This window comes from Camelus ferus, chromosome 9 (genome assembly GCF_009834535.1).
Source record: "Camelus ferus isolate YT-003-E chromosome 9, BCGSAC_Cfer_1.0, whole genome shotgun sequence".
Lineage (NCBI taxonomy): Eukaryota > Metazoa > Chordata > Mammalia > Artiodactyla > Camelidae > Camelus > Camelus ferus.
In genome coordinates, this window is record NC_045704.1 from 16742103 (window position 1) to 16763763 (window position 21661).

The window sequence follows — 21661 nt, forward strand, 5'->3', positions numbered from 1 at the left end:
TCCTCCCTCTTTCCCAGCCACCTGTCTAGTGGGCAGAAACGGCAGCGCTGGAGCGCAGAGCGGAGCGCGCCGGAGCCTGAACGGGTGAGGGGCCCGGGTCTGCGGGCGTGGAGGGGGCTGCAGTGCGGGAATCTCGCTCCGGGAAGAGCGGAAGACTCAAGCTCCTGGTTTGTCCAGAGAGAGGGAGAGCAGGAGTCCCGACTCCTGGATCCCTGGGTGAGGCGGCAGGGGCGCCGCTCCCTTACACAGTGGGGTCGGAGCTAAGATTACTGGGCGGGAGCCCGGACTCCAGAGTCCGCGAAGGAGAAGGTGATAGGGTCGCTTAAAGTGGTCCAAGGGATTGTGGGGAGCTGCTGTGAGAGTGCAGGCTCGACACCTGGATAGCAGGGAGAGGCCAGCAGGGGGCGCCCTGGGACCCCGGACTCAAATTCCGGTCCCGCCTCCAGGGGCGTGACGCCCTAGGAGCCGTCGAACCTCGCCCCTAGAAACTCCAGGCCACACCTCCAGAATGCTCAGCCCCATCCTTTGAACTCTTAGGCCCCACCTCTGGAGCACTCTCCCAGAGCCAGAGCTTACGGGGGGGGGGGGGGCGCCGCTCAGGGCCCTGGGCCACGCCCCCACGCTACCGGGCCACGCCCCCCGGAACTCCAGGCCCCGCCCACCCAACAGGACCCCGCAGCGGCCATGGGGACGCGCAGCAACCCAGACGAGGGGACCCCGCCGCCAGAGTGCGACGCAGACATCCTGTCTCAAGAGACCACTCAGCCTCAGGAGCACCCCGAGGACCCCCGCGAGCAGGAGGTGCCCGAGGCCCCTGCAGATCTTCTGAGCGCCCAAAGAGCGGAGCAGCAGGCGGAGGAAGAGGAAGAAGTGGGAGAAGGCAGCAGCACTGAGAGCAGCCGCGATGCGGTGAGGGACCGGGAGGGCGAGAGCCACTGGGGACCCAGAGGGACAGACCCAAGTGGATGACAGTGAGATAGGTATCGAGAGACCTGATAGAGACCCAGAGATATGGAGACTCCTGAGAGCCAGAAACCCAGACCCATAGTCAGAGACCCAGACCCAGAGCCAGAGAGACCCAGACCAAGTGAGAGAGCAGATAGACAGAGACCCAGAGACAAAGGAGACAGAGAGACAAAGATCCACAAGAGACAGAGACACTGAAAGACCAGAGACAGAGCCTCAAAGAGACGGGGATAGAGACACAGAGGAAACCCAGAAACAAAGATGCTCAGAGAAACAGAAATAGAGACAGAGAAACCTTGAGAGGGAGATACTCCGAGGGAGAAAGAGAAATAGCTATTCAGAGACAGAAGACAGACAGTAAGTCGGGAAGACAAATCCAGAGAAACAGGAGGAAACACTCAGAGAGACCCGGGGAAAGAGAAAGAGAGATGCAGGGCCTACAAGGACGTGACCCCAAGAGAATGGGACCTGGAGAGAGAAAAAGAAGCACCATCCTTGAGTTGGCTCTTTATCCCCTGTTCAGATTACTAGCCCCTGGGCCACCTCCTGGGGCCGAGCAGTTAGCGGACCTGCACCCTTCCCTCCTCGAATGAAAGAGCGTGGTGGAATTAGGCCAACTCAGACCCTCCGAGTGGGGTATGGGGTGGGGAACAGACCTACTTAGTGACTGCAGGGGGCGAGTCCTCTTCAATTGACCACATACTCTCCAACCTCAGGCCGAGGCTCCGCCTCCCGTTCAGACTCCGGCCACGCCCCCCGCACCCACTCAGTCTGGGGAAGGGGTGCGAGGGGCTGCGCGGCGGCTTCGAGCACAGCAGCTGGAGGCACTGACTCGCGTGGCCTTGATGGAGCAGCGAGTGAAGGAGCTACAGCGTCAGCGGAAGGAGCTGAGGATCGAGGTGAGGCTGCAGAGCTCTTTCAAAATCTGGCCCCTACTCTTAGGGGACCCTCAAGGCCAGGCTACCAGTCCTTTCCAACTGCTGCGGGAGCCTACTCGGCCTCCAGCTCCATCCGCCCTCCGAATCTAGGAGTTCAGATTCCTAGGTTTCCAGCTCCATCCGCCCTCCGAATCCAGGGGTTCAGATTCCCAGGTTTCTCACTCAGACCCAGGGGTCCGAGCCTCCAGCCCTCTCCTTACTCAGACCCAGGCCTCTGGGTCCCAGCCCTTGCATTCTCTCCTCAGATGGAGGTGGAGGTGGCCCTGCTGCGGGGTGAGCTGGCTGGGGAGCGAGTGGCCGCTCGGCGGGAGGAGGAGCAGCTCCGGGAGCTGCTGGGGCAGCAGGTGGACGCAGAGCAGGGCGGCCAAGAGCAACAGGAACAGGTCTGTTCGTCCTGCTGGGTCTTCATCGTCAGTTTTCTTCCTTGTTGGACGGCTATGCCTGGTGGTGCTCCTAGGACCTGGGCCCCCGGGTTACCCCCATTCCCCAAATGGGGATACTTGGGCTGGGGGTGGGGAGGTGGGCGTATGCCTCTCCTTGTTTTCCTCCGTCCTCCCTGTCCATGATTTTGGGACCTGGCTGAATGGGGCATCTTCCTTTGCCTCATCCCTCTTTGCTCTTTAAATGTCACATTGTGAAAAAAACTCAAACCAAAAAAATATAAGTTAGAGGACTGCCAGGTGATGTACTGCCCAGCTGAGTGATTAATTCTCAGTCTGGTTTCATATCCCCCGATTTGCTTCCCCGTCCCTAGTTTTGAAAACCAATCTCAGAGATCATACTGCCTGAAAATATTGCCTTTTAAAAAACATTATCACTATATCATTATTACACCTTAAGAATGAATAAGTTCTTAATATTGTCTCATTTCCAGTCCAGTTTTTGTGGGTCCCGGATTGTCTCAAAAACGACAGTTAACAGTCAGGCTGTTTGAATCGGGTCCCTGAAAGGCCAATATATTGTAATCGGCTGAAATGCCTTGTGTGTCTTGTTTCACCTCTAATGGTTCCTGACTGTTTCCCCCTCATCCTAGTTGTTGGAGGAGGTCCCATGCACGTGGCTGGTTGTGTGCCTGGGGTGTCCTTTATCTCGTGTCTCTTCCTGCAGGCAGGTGGTTGGTTAGATGCAGGGGCTGGATCAGATTCAGATGTGCTGTAGTGCTTCCTGTGCACTGTGTCAGGGGAGCATCGTCTCTTCTGTGAGGTCACTCTGATCACTGCATAATAATCATTTACCTAAAGGCTTTAACATCCACTGGTGGTCATGGCTTAGACTGGTTAGCACTATAGGTTGGAAAAGGGTAACTTTGTAATTCTATCAATCTCTCTCTTTACCCTTATCCTTATATACTGGAATTTCCTGGGGCTAGGCCCTGGGGTCTTCATTTACCCTCAAAGAGCCTGTATTTCTCCCAGCCCTGAGTTCTCTCCCAAAATCTAGACCTATGTGTCCTGCTTCCTAGGATACTGATTCTTGCATGCTCCCTCCTGCCCCAGAACCTGGGAGTCCAGCCCTTCTTCCCTCAGACTCAGGAGCACAGGCCCCCAGCACCTCCTCCCTCAGACCCAGGAGTCTGGCCTCTTCTCATTAACCATATCCAAAGCTGACCTCAGCAACTCCCTTTTCCACACTGTCCCTGTCTCACTGTCCCTTTGGTCACCAGGCCAGAGTCCTGTGCCTCGCTCTGCACGCCTCCTTATCTCTCACCTGTCAGTCCTGACAGGTAACTGACAAGCCTGTCAGTCCACATGCCCTATTCTTTGTGCTCCCTAAACCTCTCTGTCTAGACTGTCTCCTTTACCTCTGCACTGCCCAGACCTCAGATGTGGTCTCCTTTTCATTGCCTGGAGGACTCATGAAGGAGCTGGTCTCAACCCCTCAACTATCTCCCTGAGGGACGATTCCACACCTAGACCTGCTCCATCCTTTCAGTCCTTCCATGGCTCCCAGGATCTGGGCTCCACAGCCTGGTGGGCCAAACCCGATATGAGCTGCTCCCTGCCTGCCTTTCCATTGCCATTTCCCACTGGCTCCCTCCCACTTCCCTCCACCCCACCTTCCTCCTTGACCAGAGTTTGCCCCCTACACTTCCTGTACTTTTCAGCTTCCATTCATTTGCTTCATGTTGTGCCCTCCTTCCAGACAGGCAGGGTGAACCAGACAGACAGGGTCCCTGCCCTCATGGAGCCGAAACCCTAGGCAGGGAGGGGGACACCCCAGGCAGGGAGGGCCTTGAATCTGGCAGGCCTGGCCCTGGTTGGCCTCTGTTTCCCTCCCCGTGCTCAGGCTGAGGCTAAGAGCCTGGTTGTTCATTCAGGATCAAAAGCGGCTGAGCCAAGAGCGGGCTCGTGTAGAGGGTCTTCGCCAAAGACTCCAGGAGGCCCAGGGACAGCTTGACTTGCAGCCGGAAGACCAGCGCGAGCGGCTTCTACAGAGAGTGCAGGAGGTGAGACCCTCTCAGGGACCCAGTGTCCAGGCCACTCAGGACCCAGTCATCCAGGCCCACAGCCCCCTCCTTTCCCACCCATCTTGGAATTCAGGCCCCAGCCCCCTAACCCCCAGGACTCAGAAGTCTAGTCCTCAGGCTCCCCTCCCTCACTGCCCAGGAATCCTGGCCCCAGCCCATGACCCTCCCAGTTCCCAGGGGTCCAGGCCTCCAGCCCTTTTGTGTTCCCACCAACAGATGAGAGAACAGCTGGACGTGGCCCAGCATGCTTACGAGGACCTGGAGTTCCAGCAGCTGGAGCAGGAGAGCCGGCGGGAGGACGAGGATCGTGACAAACCCGGGGCCCGGGCGCGGGACCCCAAGGTCCAGGAACTACAGGCCAGCGTGGCGCAGCACAGGGTGGGTCAGGCTGGGCTGGCCCTGCCTCCCTCGCCATTGCCCTCTGCCTCCTCCACGCCATGTCTGGTCCCTTCTCGGTCCTCATGTCCTCCCTGCATCCTGTTCTTCAGATTAGTAACGACAATCGCTGATGTTTATTGAGCATTTACTGTGTAGCAGGCATGGTCCTAAATGGTTCCTGAGCATTTAGTCATTGAATCCTTTTAACAATCCCTGGAGAAAATTCATTATTTTTTCCCATTTTGTAAATGAAAAACCTGAAGGTTAAGGTGCCCCAGTAATCTTTTCCAAGGTCACTTAAAGGATAGAGCTGGGATGTGAACCCACTGGAGCTACACCACTATACTCCATGCTTCTCAAGCCCTCATCCCAAAAGATGCTCCCACCAGTCTTTTCTCGGAGCTTTATGTCAAGGATCTGACAGGTCCTGCTGGAAAAAGCGACATATTTGACTATATTTAATACAAAATTTCCTGAAGTTTTGGATTAGGAAGTTCTGACTTGCCTCTCCTCTCTCCACCTCTATTTCTGGATCTTTCTCCCGCCACTCTCTCTTTTCCCTTCCAGTCTCACACAGCTTCTGCCTGTTTCTGTTCTGTCTCTTTTCTCTGCATGTCTGTCTCTTGGGGTCTATTGTGGGTCTTCTTTTCTGTATCTAGTCTGCTTTGTCTTTCTATCTGTCCCTTTCTCTCTCTTTCTTTCTCAGTGACTCTCTCTGGGTCTCTGTCTCCCTCAGTCTCTGTATATCGGATCCTCCGTCCCGCCAACCCACTCAGGCCTCTTTGGACCCCCAGAAGGGAAGAGGGCACCAGGGAGGTTAACCCTGAGTCCCCCACCCCTTCCCAGGCACCCAGGTCCCAGGGTCTCTGTCATGGGGTGGAGCAAACCCCAGGCTCTCAAGGAGGACGTGGTTCTGTGGGAGCCGGCCGGGGCCCCTGGGGCAGCTGAGTAACCAGGGCCCTGGGCTGCCCACAGCGCCGGATCCAGGTCTTGGAGGAGCAGCTCAGGTCGCTGGGGGAGCAGATGGCGGCTGAGACCCGGGGGCTGAGCCGGAAGAAGGAGGAGGCCCTTCAGGCCCTGACGCAGGTAAGGGTGCCCCAGACACCTGTCCGCTGTCCTCACTTCCCCCGGGGGCACCCCACCCCTGCACCGCAGATGTCTCCTGGCGCCAGGACAGCTGCTGAGATGGTCCCGTGTGGCGCCAAGGTGTGGTGGTCGCTGAGGTCTTGCCTTTGCTCCTCCCCTAGGAACGGAGCCGCCTGCTGGAGCTCAATCACCTTCAGGGATCCCCTGGCGGGGACTTCCCTGAGTCCAAACAGGCCCTCACTAAGGTATGGGCATTTCATGTACCTGTCTGCCTCCTCCTCCCTCAGACCCAATAAGCCAGGCCCTCGACCCCCTTGAAATCCAGGATTTTCAACTCCTGACCCCTTTCACTCTTGGGACCCAGGAGTTCAGGCCTCCAGGCCCTCCTCCTCAGGGAACCAGCAGCCTCTGTCCACAGTCCTCCCTCACTGAGACCACATTTCAGCTCTCTTGAGACCTTAGCCTTTGTTTTTCCATCCAAGAAATGGGCTGGCACTGGAGGCAGGGGCCAGAGCATCCTTCCAGCAGTCACCCACCTTCACCCCCTCTCCTGCAGCTCCTGTTCACCCAGAAAACAGACCGCCAGTTGCTGGTTCTCCAGGACCCCACTGCCCATGCTGCCGCCGCCACCTCTTCCTGCCTCTTCTCCGTTCACAGCTCCCTCCAGGTGCCCCCTCAATGCCTCGGTTACCCCGGGTCTCCCTGGTCACAGGGGCTTTCTCTGCCGTGGGGCGTGGGGGAGAGGGAAGGTTGATCAGGGGGTATTTTTATTTTTATCAGCCTCCAGCTTTATTATTCTTTTTCTTTCTTCTGCCTAACACCCCACCCTTCCCTTGGAGAAATGGGAACGTGCCCACCCAGGTGTAAATTTTAAAAGCGACCAAAGAGGACATATTGATAAGAAAGCCCACAGCCCTTCCCCAGAAGCAGTGCAGCTCCTTGTCTCTTGGATATCCTTCCTTCCAGAGCTGCTTAAAACTGGGGGGACCCAACGTATTAATGGGTTAAAACACTTGTTGAGTGGGTTGCTATCAATTTTTTAAATGAAATAGAGTAGGAGGAGAGTATAGCTCACTGGTAGAGGGCATGCTTAGCGTGCACAAGGTCCTGGGTTCAATCCCCAGTACTTCCATTAAAAATAAAAGTTAAAAAAAAATTTTTAATGAAATAGAGTAAATGTGTGTGACGCAGGGGTAAATACGCAATGAAAAAGTTTTGTTTCAGTTGCATGGACATGGGGTAAGTGCTTAGAAATTGGTAGCTTTTGTTATATCATGTAAAATTTTTTTTTCCAAGAAAAGGGTGTCTTAGCTACTTGTTGGCTTTTATTTTCTAACTTAAGACTGTCACAGGGATTGTTTCCTGTTGATACACTCAGATGTGCCTCATCCTTTTTAATGACTCTAATGATAACAATGTCTACAGGAACAGTAATAATGACAGCAAATATTCGTTGAGACTTTATGGGGTGCCAGGTACTGTTTTAAATGTTCCCCATGGGTTCACTCATTAAGACTTTGCAACAACTCTGCAAGCTAGGTTCTTATTTCCATTTTTAGATGAAGACACTGAGGCAGAGAGGTGCTGCTTAACCAGCTAGCGATTTGAACCCAGGCACTATTTCCAGAGCCTATGCTCTAATTATTCTGAGCTTCTGTGTCGCACACAATCCTACATGGGGGCGCTGAGCTACCCCTCCCTCTGCGGATGGTGATTTGAGGTTTTCTGCAGTTTAAGCAATGCTGTCATAAAGATCTCTGTGTGTGGCTTTGTACACACAATAATAATAACACTATTAATTATTATCGATTAATCACATTGTCTAGGGTAAAATATAATTGTTAATTATGTTGTCTGATATAATATGCTACATATTCTTTATTTGTTAATTAATATTAACAACACTAATATTATTAATAATAATTTTTGAGAGCTTAATTTAGGCCAGGGTCTACTCAAAGCCATCTTATCTCTTTAAACCATATGGAATTGCTATTATTTGGAGGTTAGAAACAGTCAAATATTGACAATTGACATGCTTCAACCTAATTTTACATATATGTATAGTATAAAATTATATATATATTAATATAAAAGTTATATTATAGAATTCATGGACATATAATTCAACAGTATATACTATATATTCATGAAATTATATATGTATAAAATTTTATTTTTTGCTCAGAAGAGCCTGCAGAAGTAGGTTCTATTATTATCTGGGTAAATGGTTAGCAGATCTTTCTAGCTGGTTCCCCTAGAAGGGTGATAAAGGTGGATTGTCAGCTCTGTTGCCAGGCAACATGACTTAGGGTAAACATGACCCTTATAAGTGAATTGTGTATGTATAAATACTTGGTGGGAAGCCGTGTCCATTCCTACGGAGCCCTTCCCTGACTTATTGGCCCTTGCTGGACATGGAGCTTCTAAGCCAGGTGGACCCTATACCCACCGGCATGGATCTGGTACCCACCTTGCACCTGGGGTCGCCTGGGGGCCAGACACTGGCCCCTGGGCACTGGTGGCTGTGCTGGGCACTCTTCTCTGTGCTTCACATGAGGTCACCCGGTGAACCCATGCATCAGCCACGGCATGGCGGCGGGACATTACAGAGGGGGAATCTGCCTGAGAAGAGACGTGACTTGCCAAAGGCACACACCCAGTTTCGCGGCAGAGCTAGGTTTGAACCAGGTCTGCCTGTTTCCACAGCCTGTGCCTTTTGGGAGACGAGGGTTTCTTAGGCATCCTTCAGAATCCAAGTGGGCACCTGATTAGCACTAGGTCAGAGGGAGCAATGGGAGTCCTCAGGGCACACAAAGAGCCCAGAGAATATTTATTTACTCAGCCAGATAAACAGTAAACAGTGGCTAAATGGATGCAGGAATTAACAAATTGCTCCTCCTTGCCCCTTTCTCTCTCTCCCTCCAAGTCCTATTAAATCCTTCTCAAGTTCCACCCCTTCTTCCCAGGATCACATGATGCCTAAGTATACCGACTCTGCTTGAGTTCCAATACCTGTTCTGCCACTTCCTAGCCGGCTGAACTTAGATACACGGGTGTGCCTCAGTTTACTTAGCTGCAAAATGGGACTAATAACAGCATTCATTGGTTAACGCATTTAAGTGCTTAGTGTTTGCCAGGCATACAGTAGGTGCTCAGTAAATGTGGGCTGCTATTGCTCTGATTACAGTTATAATGATTAATATTATTATAACTTTTATCATCCTTATTCTATCCACTCCCATCCTGATCTCTGGTTTTTGTGACCCTATACCAGCCTCTTCAATGGTGTCTCCATCTTACTTTTTGTCTCCCAGTAATCTATTCTCCAAACCACAGCCAGAGTGACTTTCATCCCTCCTACTTCACTTTCCCACCAAAAGCCTTCAGTAATTCCTCCAGGCTCCTCACCATGGCTCACAGTCTCCACATGATCTGGCCCCTGCCCATCTCTCACCATTCCTCCCTATATTCACTCTGCTCAGCTGCAGGAGTGCTGACCCACCAAAATGCCATATTTGTTCCTGCCTCAGGGCCTTTGCACTTGCTGATCTGCCCCTAGAACACCCTTTCCCTCAGTCTCCCCTGGCCAACTCTTATTTTTTGAGCCTTAGAGTCAGTGTCTAGAAGGCTGTTTCTGGTCTTCCAGTTGGAAGATGATCCTTTTTTTAAAAAAATTAATTTATTGTGGAATAATTTCTGTACAGTAAATACACATATTTCAAATGTACAATTTGATGAATTTTGATAGATGTAAGGGTGATCCTTTTTTATAACACTCTTCACTCACAGCAGTTTCTGACAATACACTTATATGACGGGTCATTCAGTTCCTACAACGGAAGTCCCTTACAGACAGGGCTTGGGTCTCTCTACTCGCCTTTTTCCTCAGTGCTATGTTCTCTCAGCCAGGAAGTGTGGGGAAGATCAGTTGAAGGAAGGAAAGTGTGAAGGGGTACAGAAACTCAGGACTCGTTTCCTCTTTATGAAGTGGAGCCAAACTTTCCCAACTCCCAGGGCTGTCAGAAGCTGAAATGGGCCTGCTGAGTGCCCAGTACCTTGTTAGGCACAGACTGAGCTCTTGATAAATATTGGCTATGTTTTTTTTTAAACTTTTCATTATTAAAAATAATAATACAAATATAGAAAATCACATCCAACACATACACAGCTTAATGATTACATTTATTATATGGAAACAGTCTGGTACCAGCCACCTGGGTCAGGAGATAGACCTGGCAGCTGGTCCAGAAGCCCCCACGTGCCCCTGCATCAGTCTCCTGGACGGTAGCCCTGGACTGATGTTTATCGTAGTATCTTTCTTAAATTTCTTTAAAGTTCCACCAGTTATGTGTCTATCCCCTAAAAACTATAGTTGAGTCTTACTTTTTTGTGTGTGGCTGTCTTTTCTGTGTGGGTGTCTTTTTTTGGAAGTGGGGAGGTAATCAGGTTTATTTGTTTATTTAATGGAGGTACTGGAGATTGAACCCAGGACCTTGTGCACGCTAAGCACGCGCTCTACCACTGAGCTATGGTAGACCTATCCTCTCCCCCTCCATGGCTCTGTCTTTCTTTTAAGTCTCCTTTAACCCATAGACCCCACCCCAAACCCAACCATTTCTTTTATTGTCCCCCTTGCAATTTATCTGGTGGAGAAAGCAGGTTGTTGCTCTGTAGAGTGTCCCAGGCAGGGTTTGCTGATTGCATCCACGGGGGTCCATGTCACCTCGCTCTGCCTCTTTGTTTCCTATAAAGTTGATGGGGGCGCTGAGCAGATGCAGGGTCAGCACTTTGGCAAGTATTCTTGGGGCTGTACATCTGATTCTCTTTTTGTGGCCTCCGTGCCTTTGTTGATTGGCTCACTAGAGGTCATGAGTGGTAAAATTCCATCTGTCAGTCCTTTAGTTATTGATTGAAGTATTTCTATAAAGAAGGACTTGCCTTCGTTGATTATTTGGCTACCCAGGGATATGGTTTTTTGTAGGAAATGGAGGAAAAATGCTTGATGGTTTCACTTTGTTCACCTGTCTTTAGAATAAAGGACTGGTTCTCTTGCATCCTCCAAGGTGATCAATTCGATTTTTCTTTTAGTATTATTATTAACTCATGGATTACATATATTGGATGAGTTACCATCTATGGCAATGAATATCCCTATCGGTGCTCAAATTATGCAACTTATTTATTTTTATTGTTTTTTATTTTCATGCAGAGCTGTTGCTGTTTTTTTCTTTAAGAAATTATTTCAGGTTTATTTCTTTACTTACTTACTTTCAAATAAGTTTATTTTTATTTTTTGGTATTTTTTAAATTTTGAAATAATTTAAGACTTACAGGAAAATTGCAGAAATAGTAGAAAGAATTCCTGTATACCTGTCACCCAGATTCTGTAATTAACATGTTCCCACATTTGACATTTGCTTTCTTCTCTCTACGCACACACGCACACGCACACACAATGTATTCTCTTCTGAAGCATAGTTCCCCTTTACCCCTAAATACTTCTATATTTATTACCTAAGGTCAAGGTCATTCTTGTACATAACCACAGTGCAGTGACCACATTCAGGAAGCTAACATTGAAATAATACTGTTCAAGTCCACAGATGTTACTCATATTTTGTCAGTTGTCCACAAATGTTTTTTTTCTAACAAAAAAACAAACAAAAAAAATTTTTTTCTGGTCCAGGAACACAGGCTCCATTTGGTTGTCATGTTTATTTTTTATTTTTTAAAAACCTAACAGTCCCCTCGTTCTAAGTTCAAAGGGTACAGGAGGATATTCAGAGAAAAGCCTCCCGCCATTATTTCCAGCCACGCAGTTCCCCTCCCCGCGGCGGCCAGGTCTACCAGGTTCTTGCATCTTCCCAGAGATACTCTGTGTTGATACAGTCAGTCATGTATATCCTTTCCCCCTCTTTTTATGCATGGGTAGTATCCTCTTTCCACTGCTCTGTACTTGCTTTTGTCTTGGACATGATTTTCTACTTGATATGAGGAGCATCCTCTTCCTTTCATATGCTTCTGAGTTTTCCTCTGGACAAATGATCCCTGATTTATAGACCCCAGCCCCTGTGATGGGCACTTAGGTGGTCCCCAGGCTTCTGCAGGGAGTAACCTTGAACTCAGGTCATTTTGCACATGTCTGAGTGTATCCACAGGCTATATAGTCCTGGAAGTAGAATTGGGGCTCAAAGGTTTATGCATTTGTCATTTTGATTTTTGAAGAAGAGCTAAATTGGCTTCCATAAAGGTAGTTCCAATAAAACATGCCCCAGCATAATGGGAAAGTGTCTGGGTTTCCCACATCCTCACCAGCACAGTGGGCTTTTTTTTTCCAACAGTTTTATCCAGATAATAATTCACCTAGTCTACCGCTCACCCATTTATTTGGGGGGTAAGTAATTAGGTATATTTATTTAGTTTTTTTAGTGGAGATACTGGGAATTGAACCCAGGGACCTCGTGCATGCTAAGCATGAGCTCTACCACTGCGCTATTCCCTGCCCCCACCATTCACCCATTTGAAGTGTACAATTCAGTGGTTTTTAGTATAATCACAGAGTTGCGCGACCATCACCGCAATCAATTTTGGAGTATACTCATTGCCCTCAGAGAAACCCTGTCCCCTTTAGCCGTCACCCCTCAATTCCCCTCTCCTCCCAGCCCCTGGCAGCCACTAAACCACTTCCTGTCTCTAGATCTGCCCTTTCTGGACATTACACTGTGTGGTCCTTTGTGACTGGCTGCTTTCACTCAGCATCATGTTTACAGTCGCTTTTTGATCTGTGCCAATGAGATAGTGGTTTTACTTGGCGGTTCTCTGACTTAATGGTTGAGATTGAGCATCTTTTCCGGTGTGCGTGGGCCCTGTGTGTTTTCAGGGCTCCATTGGCCTGCAGAGGACGGGAAGCCTAACACGGAAGAGGGGAGAGAGAGGGAGCCAGAGGGGATCCCCGCGGCCTCTGTCTCTCCATTGTACTGGTGAGTATAGCCGCCGTCCCCTGTTCCTTCTTCCCCCGTCACCAGCCCTCTGCAGCACAGGAACCTGGGTGCCTCCACTGGGTGAGAGATGGAGGGGCTTAGACATGGGAGAATCTCAGCCCCCTAGCCCCAGCTCTTCTCCCCCCAGGAGCCCTGGAGGCCTCGGCCCTCCCACCAGCAGCAGGAGACTCTGGGAGACACCCCCTCTATCAGCTGCTGAACTGTGGCCCCGGGAATAGGTGAGATGTCAGGGAGAAGGTGGGGAGATGGGAGGAAGAGGCTGGGCCCCTGTAACCTGTCCTGGTCTCTGTCCCCTCCTCCCAGCTGTGGGGCCCTCCACCCAGACATCGCCCGCATGGAGCGGCTCCTGCAGCAGGCGGTGGCGGAGAGGGAGCGGCTGCTCCAGGCCAGGGTGAGACCCCAGACCCTCCTCCCTGGGGTCAGGAGATTCAGCCCCTCCTCCCTCAGATCCAGGAGCCCAGACCCCCCGCCCCTCCTCCTTCAGGACCCAGGAACCCAGGACATTGTCCCCAGTTCTTATGTGAGCATTCTCCTTGATGCTTTCTTTCACATCCACAGGAAGGGACCAGGAGGAGCACGGAAGGTTCCTCGGGCCCCGCTGTACCTGCCATCATGGTCAGTCCCCCCCCTCCCCCTCCCCCTCCTCTCCCCTGCTCTGTCTGGTCCCCTGGCCTGTGGCCTTTCTCATCTCCCCCATCCTCTCCTCCAGTGGCACAGAAAAGTGTCCCCAGCTTGGCAAGGAAAGGGGGGCTCAAAAGACCTAGTTTCTGTTTCCCTCAGGGTCTTCTGTCTCCATGGCACGTCCTTGGGTAACATGCTCGGTTTTCTGTGCCTCAGTTTCCTCTCCTGTAAGTGGGTGACAGTGTCAGCACTTACTGTAGAATGAGGGTAACCACATGCTGGGGCTTTTAAATACTACTTTAAATTCTGTTTTACTTGTTTGATTGCTTTAAAAAAACTTTTATTACAGAAATAGCCAAGCATGTTCAAAGATAGAATAGATTAATAAATGCCCCAATATACCTACCACACAGCTCAAGGGATTATCAATATTGAATCTTGTTTTCCTTGCCAACTTTGTTGTACTGATTCCTCCTGTATTTTAGAGCAAATTCCAGATATTGTATCATTTCACCCATACTTTACTCTGCAGTGGAATATTTTACAGCAAATTCCAGATATTGTATCATTTCATCCATACCTCACTATGTATCTCCAACAGATAAGCTTTTTTTTAACGTAAGAAAAATTCCACTGTCATACTTTATGAGATTATTAAAATACTGGAACATTCTAATATATAGTCCATATTCACATTTCCCTAATGATCTCCAAAATGTCTTTCTAAAGTTGGTTATTTGAATCTGGATCCAAACAAAGCACACCCGATGCATGTAGTTAAAACGTCTCTTAAATCTCTGAGATGGGGGGAAGGTACAGCTCAGTGATAAAGCTCCTGCTTACCATGGAGGAGGTCCTGGGTTCAATCCCTAGTACCGTCATTAAAATAAATAGATAAGTAAATAAATAAATCTAATTACCTACCCTCCTCGAAATTTTTTTTTAAAAATTTCTGAAATCTGCTCCCTCCCCCACTTAAAAAAATGCCATTTGTTCATGGACAAAGTCACTTATCCTGTAGAGTTTCTCATATTCTGGATTTAGCTGACAGCTTCTTATTAAAATGTTATTTTTACCTCCACTAATAGCACGGATACTTTTTTGTTATAACAAACACTATAGAATTTGGGAACGTGAAGGTCTCCCTTTGCCCTGCTTGAAGTGCAGGTGTTTTCTATTGTTGAGAAGCCTTCAGATCTTTTTTTTCTACTTTTCCAGACATCAGTCAGACCATATTTTGTGAATTTATTTTCCTTGTAAATGAGCACATCATTCCCAACCTGGTTTTTGTTTTCTCAGCCATTTGGCCTTTCCCTATTTATTTCAACCCAATATTTAAGGAGTGCCTACCATGTGGTAGACCCTGAGTGAAAGCAGTGACCAAAGTGACAATCCCTGCCCTCGGGGAAGCTGTGTGTAGCGGGGAAAATAGACAAAAAGCAACATCAATAAGTAAAACAAGTAGCAGGTCAGGTGCCGTTAAGAGCCAGGGAGAGAAATAAAGCAGGAAGGCCGGTGGAGCCTTCTGGGTTGTCAGGCCTAAGCTCTACCTCATTAAAAATGAAGCACTTGCTGTGTAACATCATCACTTATTAAACAGCCTGCCCTGTGTTGTCTGCATTGTCACCCCACCACCGCCCCCTTACACCTCGGGCTGCCTTCTTGTATGCGTAAGCAAGTGTGTCTTTGGGATTCATGGCTGGAATCAGAATGGCCAGGTCAGAAAGCCTGATGGGAGTTTCCTCCTCTGTGAAATGAGGACAGTTGTTTGGGAGAGGCAACGAGGTGATCACTTGGCATGGTGCCAGACACCTAGTGGGACCTTCCATACATGGAGAACCTTAGGGTTACTGTGCAGATTTGGTGAGATGACCCCGGGGATGCCCTTTAAGCACCCCTTCCCCTCCTGTGCATTCCGGGCTCCTCCCCACTTCCCCTCCTCACTCTCCTCTGTCTCCATCCAATGAGTCTCACCTCTGTTTCTCATCCCTTCTTGCTTTGGCCTTGCTTCAGTCTTTTCAGCCCCCAGTACTCAAAGTGTGGTCCGTGGACAAGCAGCATCAGGGTCCCTGTGCAGACTAAATCTGAGTCTGCATTTTTGCAAGATCCCTGCAGGGTCCACTTGCATGCTGAAGCCTGAGATGTACTGCTCTGAGCCTCAGCGTGGCCATGGGGATCTTACCATTCTTTGCAGGGATGATTTGGGAAGAATAGGTATAATCAGGCTGGGCCTCGGGGCAGTAGACACTTTCATGGCCTTAATTCTTCTCCCCTTATGGCCACCTGAGATGACCACTCTGCCTGGGGAGTCCTGGCTCGGTCAGCTCTGGCTGTGTGCCTTGGGCCTAGTTACTTAACCTCTCTGAGTCTTGGCTTCCACATCTGTAAAATGATGTACTTACCCTCCAGGAGAGTTTGAAGGGGCAAAGGGATTATACCTATAAAGTGCTTAGCACAGGTAATAATCACTAATTTCATCACAAAAATAATGTCATCAGCAATAATAATAATGGAAACAGTGCTCTAATTTATTAATCACTCACTATTTGGCTCCTGTTTTACAGAGGCAGTAGGTCCCATCAGGGTCCCTTACTTCTGTGACATGCCTCTAGTGTTTCAGGGTCAGTGCTAGGGTCAGGAAGACCTGGGTTTGCATCCCAGCTCTGCCACTGTGTGACCTTGGCTGGATTATTTTCCTTCTCTGTACCTCAGTGTGTTCATCTGAAGAATGGGGCTCATAGTAGCCCTGTCCCAAGGGTGGCCGTGGGGAGTCAAGGAATTGATGCTGGTAAAGCCCCAGGCAATGTCAGTCAATTAGCGCAGCTGTTGGAAATATCACCTTGATCGTCATTATTGATGTTCCTGTTTAAAGGCCATGCCTAGCCTTACACTGGAGCTACAGGACCCCCTCCTGACCCTACAACGTCAGCTGCCCCCTTCTCTTCCCTCCCCAGGCCCCTCCCACTCCCCCATCTGGCCCTCCAGGCCCTCGAGTCTTGGATCTGCGGCAGCACCTAGAACGCTGGGGCCACAACCCGGATAACTGCCCACATATACAGGTGTCCGGGGCATGCTGCCGCGGATCCCTGGTGAAGATGGGAGGCCGCATCAAAACTTGGAGGAAGAGGTGGTTCTGCTTTGACCGCCAGGCCCGCCGCCTGGCCTACTATGCGGGTAAGCGCAGCCTGGCCGCCTTGGGCCTCAGGCCCCCAGGACCCTGGAAGAGGTGATGCCAGACTTTTACTCCAGAGACCTAGAAGTCTCACCCCTGGCCCTCTTCTCTCTTAGGCCCATGAGTCTGGATCCCTAGCCCCTTCCCCATTTAGTGACCCAGCCCTCCTGAGTAACATGGGTAACAGTTTTGTACAATTCAGGCTTCCCAAACCCCAAGATAAGATACACAGGAGGAGTCTGGACATTACCAGCACCCTAAACCCAGGGGTCCAGGCCCCTCCTCCTTCCTCTCTAGGAAGGACCTGAACCTCTCCCTGAGTCCCTTCCCTTCTTGGACCAAGGCTCTCGGGGACCTAGGATTCCAGCTCCCAGGATCCCATTCTCCAATCTTGTCCAGTCTCCACACTCAGTCTTCCATCTCGCTTCACCTCCCAGCCACATTACTTTAGGGACCTTCAGAATCTGTCACCATGTTCCTTATGCCAACCCCAGTCTCAGGACTTGGGTCCAATAACTTCCCTCCTGCCCTGACGTCTACACATACACACACACACACACACACACACCTCTCACTGGCTCTGTTTCTCCCTCACCTCCCTCCATCAGACAAAGAAGAGGCCAAGCTAAAAGGCGTCATCTACTTCCAGGCCATCGAGGAAGTCTACTATGACCATTTACGCTGTGCCTTCAAGGTGAAGCCCCTGCTGGGTTCTGCCCTGTCCTCCTGGTTGGAGCCTCAGCATTCAGGCCTGAGTTTATTCCCAGGAAAGGCCACCCACAGCCCTTACTGTCAGGGTCCTCCATCCAGCCGAGGAGACCAATGGTCATTTCACTGCAGGGACCAAAAATTAAGAGCTCATTCTCTGGCTCTCAGCCACTGTAACTCTTCTTGGAACAAAAGTTTTAGAGCAAAAATTTGGCAAACTCAGATGCCAAGCTGAGACTAAAAGACTGAAAAAGGGCAGGGTGAGAACTGAGGCAGCCAGGGAACATCGAAAAGACATGATCATTTCTCAGCATCTGCCCATGAACTGCCAAAAGGGAATGGGCCCCATGGTGTCATATCCATATTTATTTTTTTCCTTGAGAACTCAGGAATTGGAACTTTTATAAAAATGCAGTGCCAGAAATCTACATGTTGGCAACTGATACAATGTTTAGAAAGCTCTGGAGAGTGACCGACTGTGGCTTTTTAGAGTTTATGTTGGAATCCCCGCTGTGGGACATCAGGAAAATGACTTCCCTTCTCCAGTCGTAGTTTCTCACCTGCGAAATGAGCCGTCAGTCCATTTCCTTAGAGTTGAGGTTCAAAATAGATAACAGATGTAAGGGATTTACTTTATTCAAGGTTGGCAAGTGAATACTCAATACAGGGATTGTAGACACTAGCTTTCCCCAGTTACAAACCAAGGGGACCTAGATTCGGGGGGAGGGGGGAAATTAGAATATCCATATTTCTAATATAGGAGAAGGTAAGCTAGAGGGAGAGGACATGAGTCCTTCTTTTAAATTCCTCTCGCTCCCAAAATTCTAAGCGCCTTCCTGTGTTGATTCATTTAATCGTCATAACCCAGTGAAGTAGGTAGCATCATTTAGGAAGACAGATGGGGAAACATTCAGGGGGTCTAAATAACTTGCCCAGTGCCACACAGCATGTCAGTTAGCAAGGGTGGGATTCGAAGCAGGTGAACCCGTATCCATTCTCTTAACTACCTCTACTCCACTACTTATTCCAGAGCCCCAACCCTCGCCTAACGTTCTGTGTCAAAACTTATGAACGCCTGTTCTACATGGTGGCCCCGAGCCCTGAGGCCATGCGTATTTGGATGGACGTCATCGTGACAGCCGCTGACGAGAACCACGCCCCCTGATTGGCCACACCCTATCAGGGGGACGTCCTAGCGAGGCCCCGCCCTGCCCGCCCTCCTCCCAGGCCACGCCCACCACCTGGAAGCCCTGCCCCTCCCCTTTGGAACTCTCTTGGGAATTTTCGAGGCTGGGCTGGTCTAAGCCTTGATGTTCTGGGCTGCAGGTGCCTTCCCCAGACGGGAAGCCAGCCCCTGGGGCTCTGTCCCGGGCAGGAGGAAGATTTCGGGGACCGGAAGAAACTATTTATTGGTGCTCCTGTGATACCGAATTAAACATGGAAGGAAAACAGTGGTTACTGCTGAGGTTCCCAGCACAGGGGTCCAGGGCCCCTTGGCTCCTAGGCAGGACCCTTGAGGTATGGGTATCTGTGAGAGCTCTCCCCTTTAGGAATGGAGGCCTTCCACCCCAAGGTCATGGCTGGGAGAGGGAGAGTGGGGAGGCATGCATCCTTAGTCTTGTGGCAATTTTGTTTTTTCAGTTTGTGGGCCCGCCTGTTTCCACCCTTTTGGACCTGACTGGGCTACTGGCAATTTCTGGGAACTCAGAGGCTTCTGCCCTCCAGGCCTTAGCACATGTCATTCCCTCTGCCCTTCCCTTAACCAGCCAGCTCCTTATTCTTCAGGCCTTAACTGGGATGTCGCCTCCTTCAAGAAGCCCTTCCTGACTCCCCTAGCTGGGTCAAGCCCTGGCTTTGAGCTAAGCTGTCCCATCCCTGAACATCCTGCATCATCACTGGTGATGGACCCATGTCCTGATGGACAGGGAGATCTATGAGGGCATAGCCAGGGCTGTCCTGGTCACGACTGTGTCCCCAGGACCATAGGGCACATTATATTCTATGAAAGTGAAAAAAATGCTATCTTTTCACCTCTCAGTCTGGTCTTTGTACATAATGTTCGCTTTGCTAAATCACCTTTCCCCACTCCGCCCTACTCCTCAGCGTTTAGGTCATAGATCAGATGTTTCCTTCTCCAGGAAGCCATCCCTGATTCTCCTGACTGAGTCAGGCCTTCCCACCCTAGCCCTGATCACTCTGCTTGTGCTCTCCGCATCACAGTCTTGACTACTCTGGGTCATCTTTCCTGATGACTGTGTTTCCGGTGCTGGGTGGGAGCCCCAGGAGGTGGGAGTTGGGCTGTTTCCATCATTACTGAGTCCTTCGCACACAGCAGAGGGCCTATCTGCAAACTAGGTGTTGAGGGACTGTCTTATGGTTGAATAAATTGATGACAAAGATGCTGAGGATGGGGCGGTGGTGAACAAGACAGACATAGAACTTTTCATCTTTTAAGTCTCACCCGAGGTGTCTGTCCCCTCCTTCAGGAAGCTCTCCCTGATCTCTGGTAGGCTTCCACAGTCACCTGGGCTCCCCTACTGCCCTGACGACTCTGGGCTGTCACTGTGTGGAACAGGTCTTTTCCTCCCTTAAACCTCTCTGGAACAGCATTCGGTCTCTGATTCACATCTCAGGACCTGGGTGTCCTGTCTCAGGATTCCTTGAGGATCCAGATGTGCCCCCTGAGGCCTGGGAATGCAAACACTCCCATCCCCAGGCCCTTGGGGACCCCAGGTGTTCCTTGGCCTCTACCTCCAGATGTCAGAGATCATTTTTGGATCATTTCATTCCCCCAGCCCGTCTACAAACTGGGTTCTCTTTCTGGAACCAGCATCATAAGCGTGTGACTAGTATAGTTGACAGGTCTCTGAGTTCAGAAAAGCTCCTTGGCTGAAAATTCTTAATTTTGTATTTGAATTTGTGTTTTGTAAGTGGAGTCTGAAGTTTCATGGAGCATGAACTAGGGAGACTGGGGCCTCGGCTCAAACAGGGTCCCACACCTGCCATCTCCCATCTCCTCGGGACATGTTCTGTCTGCCTGCCCCTGCCCAGTGACCTCTGCTATCCTCCAGCTCTGGTAGGGGCCTGGGTGCCCCCGGGAAGGTCAGGCATCTCATGCCTGATGGCATCTCAAGTGGGACTTGGCAGCGGGCAGCTAGTGGAAGGGGAACCCAGGTTGTTTTAGTTGGGGGGCAGGGTCTCTAGATACCTGTGAGGGTCTGTGCTGTGCTCGCCCCACGAGTATCCTTGTGCCCAAGGGCACATGACATTAGACACCGTAAGGATTGAGAGAGGTGGGGGAAGAAAGGAAAAGAGAGTTTCTACTTTAGTGCCTTTTTTTTGTGCATTTACTTTTAAAATTTTTATTTTTTATAGCTTTGTTGAAGTATAATTTATATAAGAAAACTGCATATATTTAATGTATACAATTTGATGGATTTAGACATATGTATATACCTATAACACTATCACCACAATCAAGGTAATAAATGCATCCATCTCCAACATTTCCTAGGTGTCCATTTATGTGTGTGTTTTCAACAGTAAGAATATTTAATATGAGATCAATCCTGTCAACAAATTGTTGTTGTTGTTAACAGATTTTTAAGTGCACAATACTATATTTATTTAATAACACTCTTTCCTGTCTTTTGAACCAGGTCCACATATTTTCATTTTGTACTGAGCCCCACAAATTATGTAGCTAGCCCTGAGTCTGACCCCACCCCTTCTCTGACACATCTCAGCACGTCCCAGAGGGAGTGAGTCTGAGACAGGCTGGGAACGTCACTGGACTCAAGCCTGCTCTTCCCCAGGGGACAGAAAACCCATAGTAAATATCGCCCTAGGCTTGTCTGAGGCCCTGGCCTGAACTCCAGGGCTGGGGATGTGGTGCCTCCACACTGACCCTTCTGCTCATCTATCTGGGGAACCAATTCTAAATCATTTTGCAGTGACCCCTGTGGAGAGGAGCTGGGGAGAGTCACAGAGTTGGTGTAAGTAGAGGCCCAGCATTCAAACCTTCCTCTGTCTCTGGCCCCGGGCCAGGCAGGGGCTCTGGTTCCAGGCTCAGGCACCCAGGATCCGGGCAGGCCTGAGCAAGAGGAGACTCCCCACCCTGGGTCCCACTCCCTCCCAAGACGCCAGCTCTTCTGGTCTGGCCAGTTGGGGTTCCTCCCTGAAACTCTCCCACGCTGCTGGAGCCTGCAGGGCCTTCTGCTCCTGAGCACACAATAATAATAGTATTGTCACCCTGCCTCACTCCATCCCTCAGGAGACAGGAGGTTTCAGACCCCTTTGACAAAGGAGGCAGCTGAAGTTC

At 50.0% G+C, this 21661-nt stretch overlaps 1 protein-coding gene across 3 annotated transcripts; it reads left to right on the forward strand.

The window, feature by feature from the left end:
• PHLDB3 (pleckstrin homology like domain family B member 3) lies at positions 1-20684 on the forward strand. 3 transcript variants are annotated; one of them, XM_032485899.1, is made up of 16 exons: positions 1-84; positions 670-909; positions 1683-1865; positions 2150-2287; positions 4222-4350; positions 4588-4749; positions 5725-5835; positions 5997-6080; positions 6392-6502; positions 12719-12818; positions 12967-13057; positions 13143-13230; positions 13398-13454; positions 16415-16634; positions 17241-17326; positions 18371-20684. In XM_032485899.1, exons 2-16 carry the CDS (start codon positions 685-687, stop codon positions 18503-18505), a joined length of 1920 nt encoding a protein of 639 aa, XP_032341790.1. In that variant the 5' UTR covers positions 1-84; positions 670-684; the 3' UTR covers positions 18506-20684. The 3 variants fall into 3 exon arrangements, with proteins under 3 accessions (XP_032341790.1, XP_032341788.1, XP_032341789.1); XM_032485897.1 differs by having other exon boundaries at positions 11-216; XM_032485898.1 differs by having other exon boundaries at positions 18-84; positions 652-909.
• Positions 20685-21661: the final 977 nt, after the last annotated feature.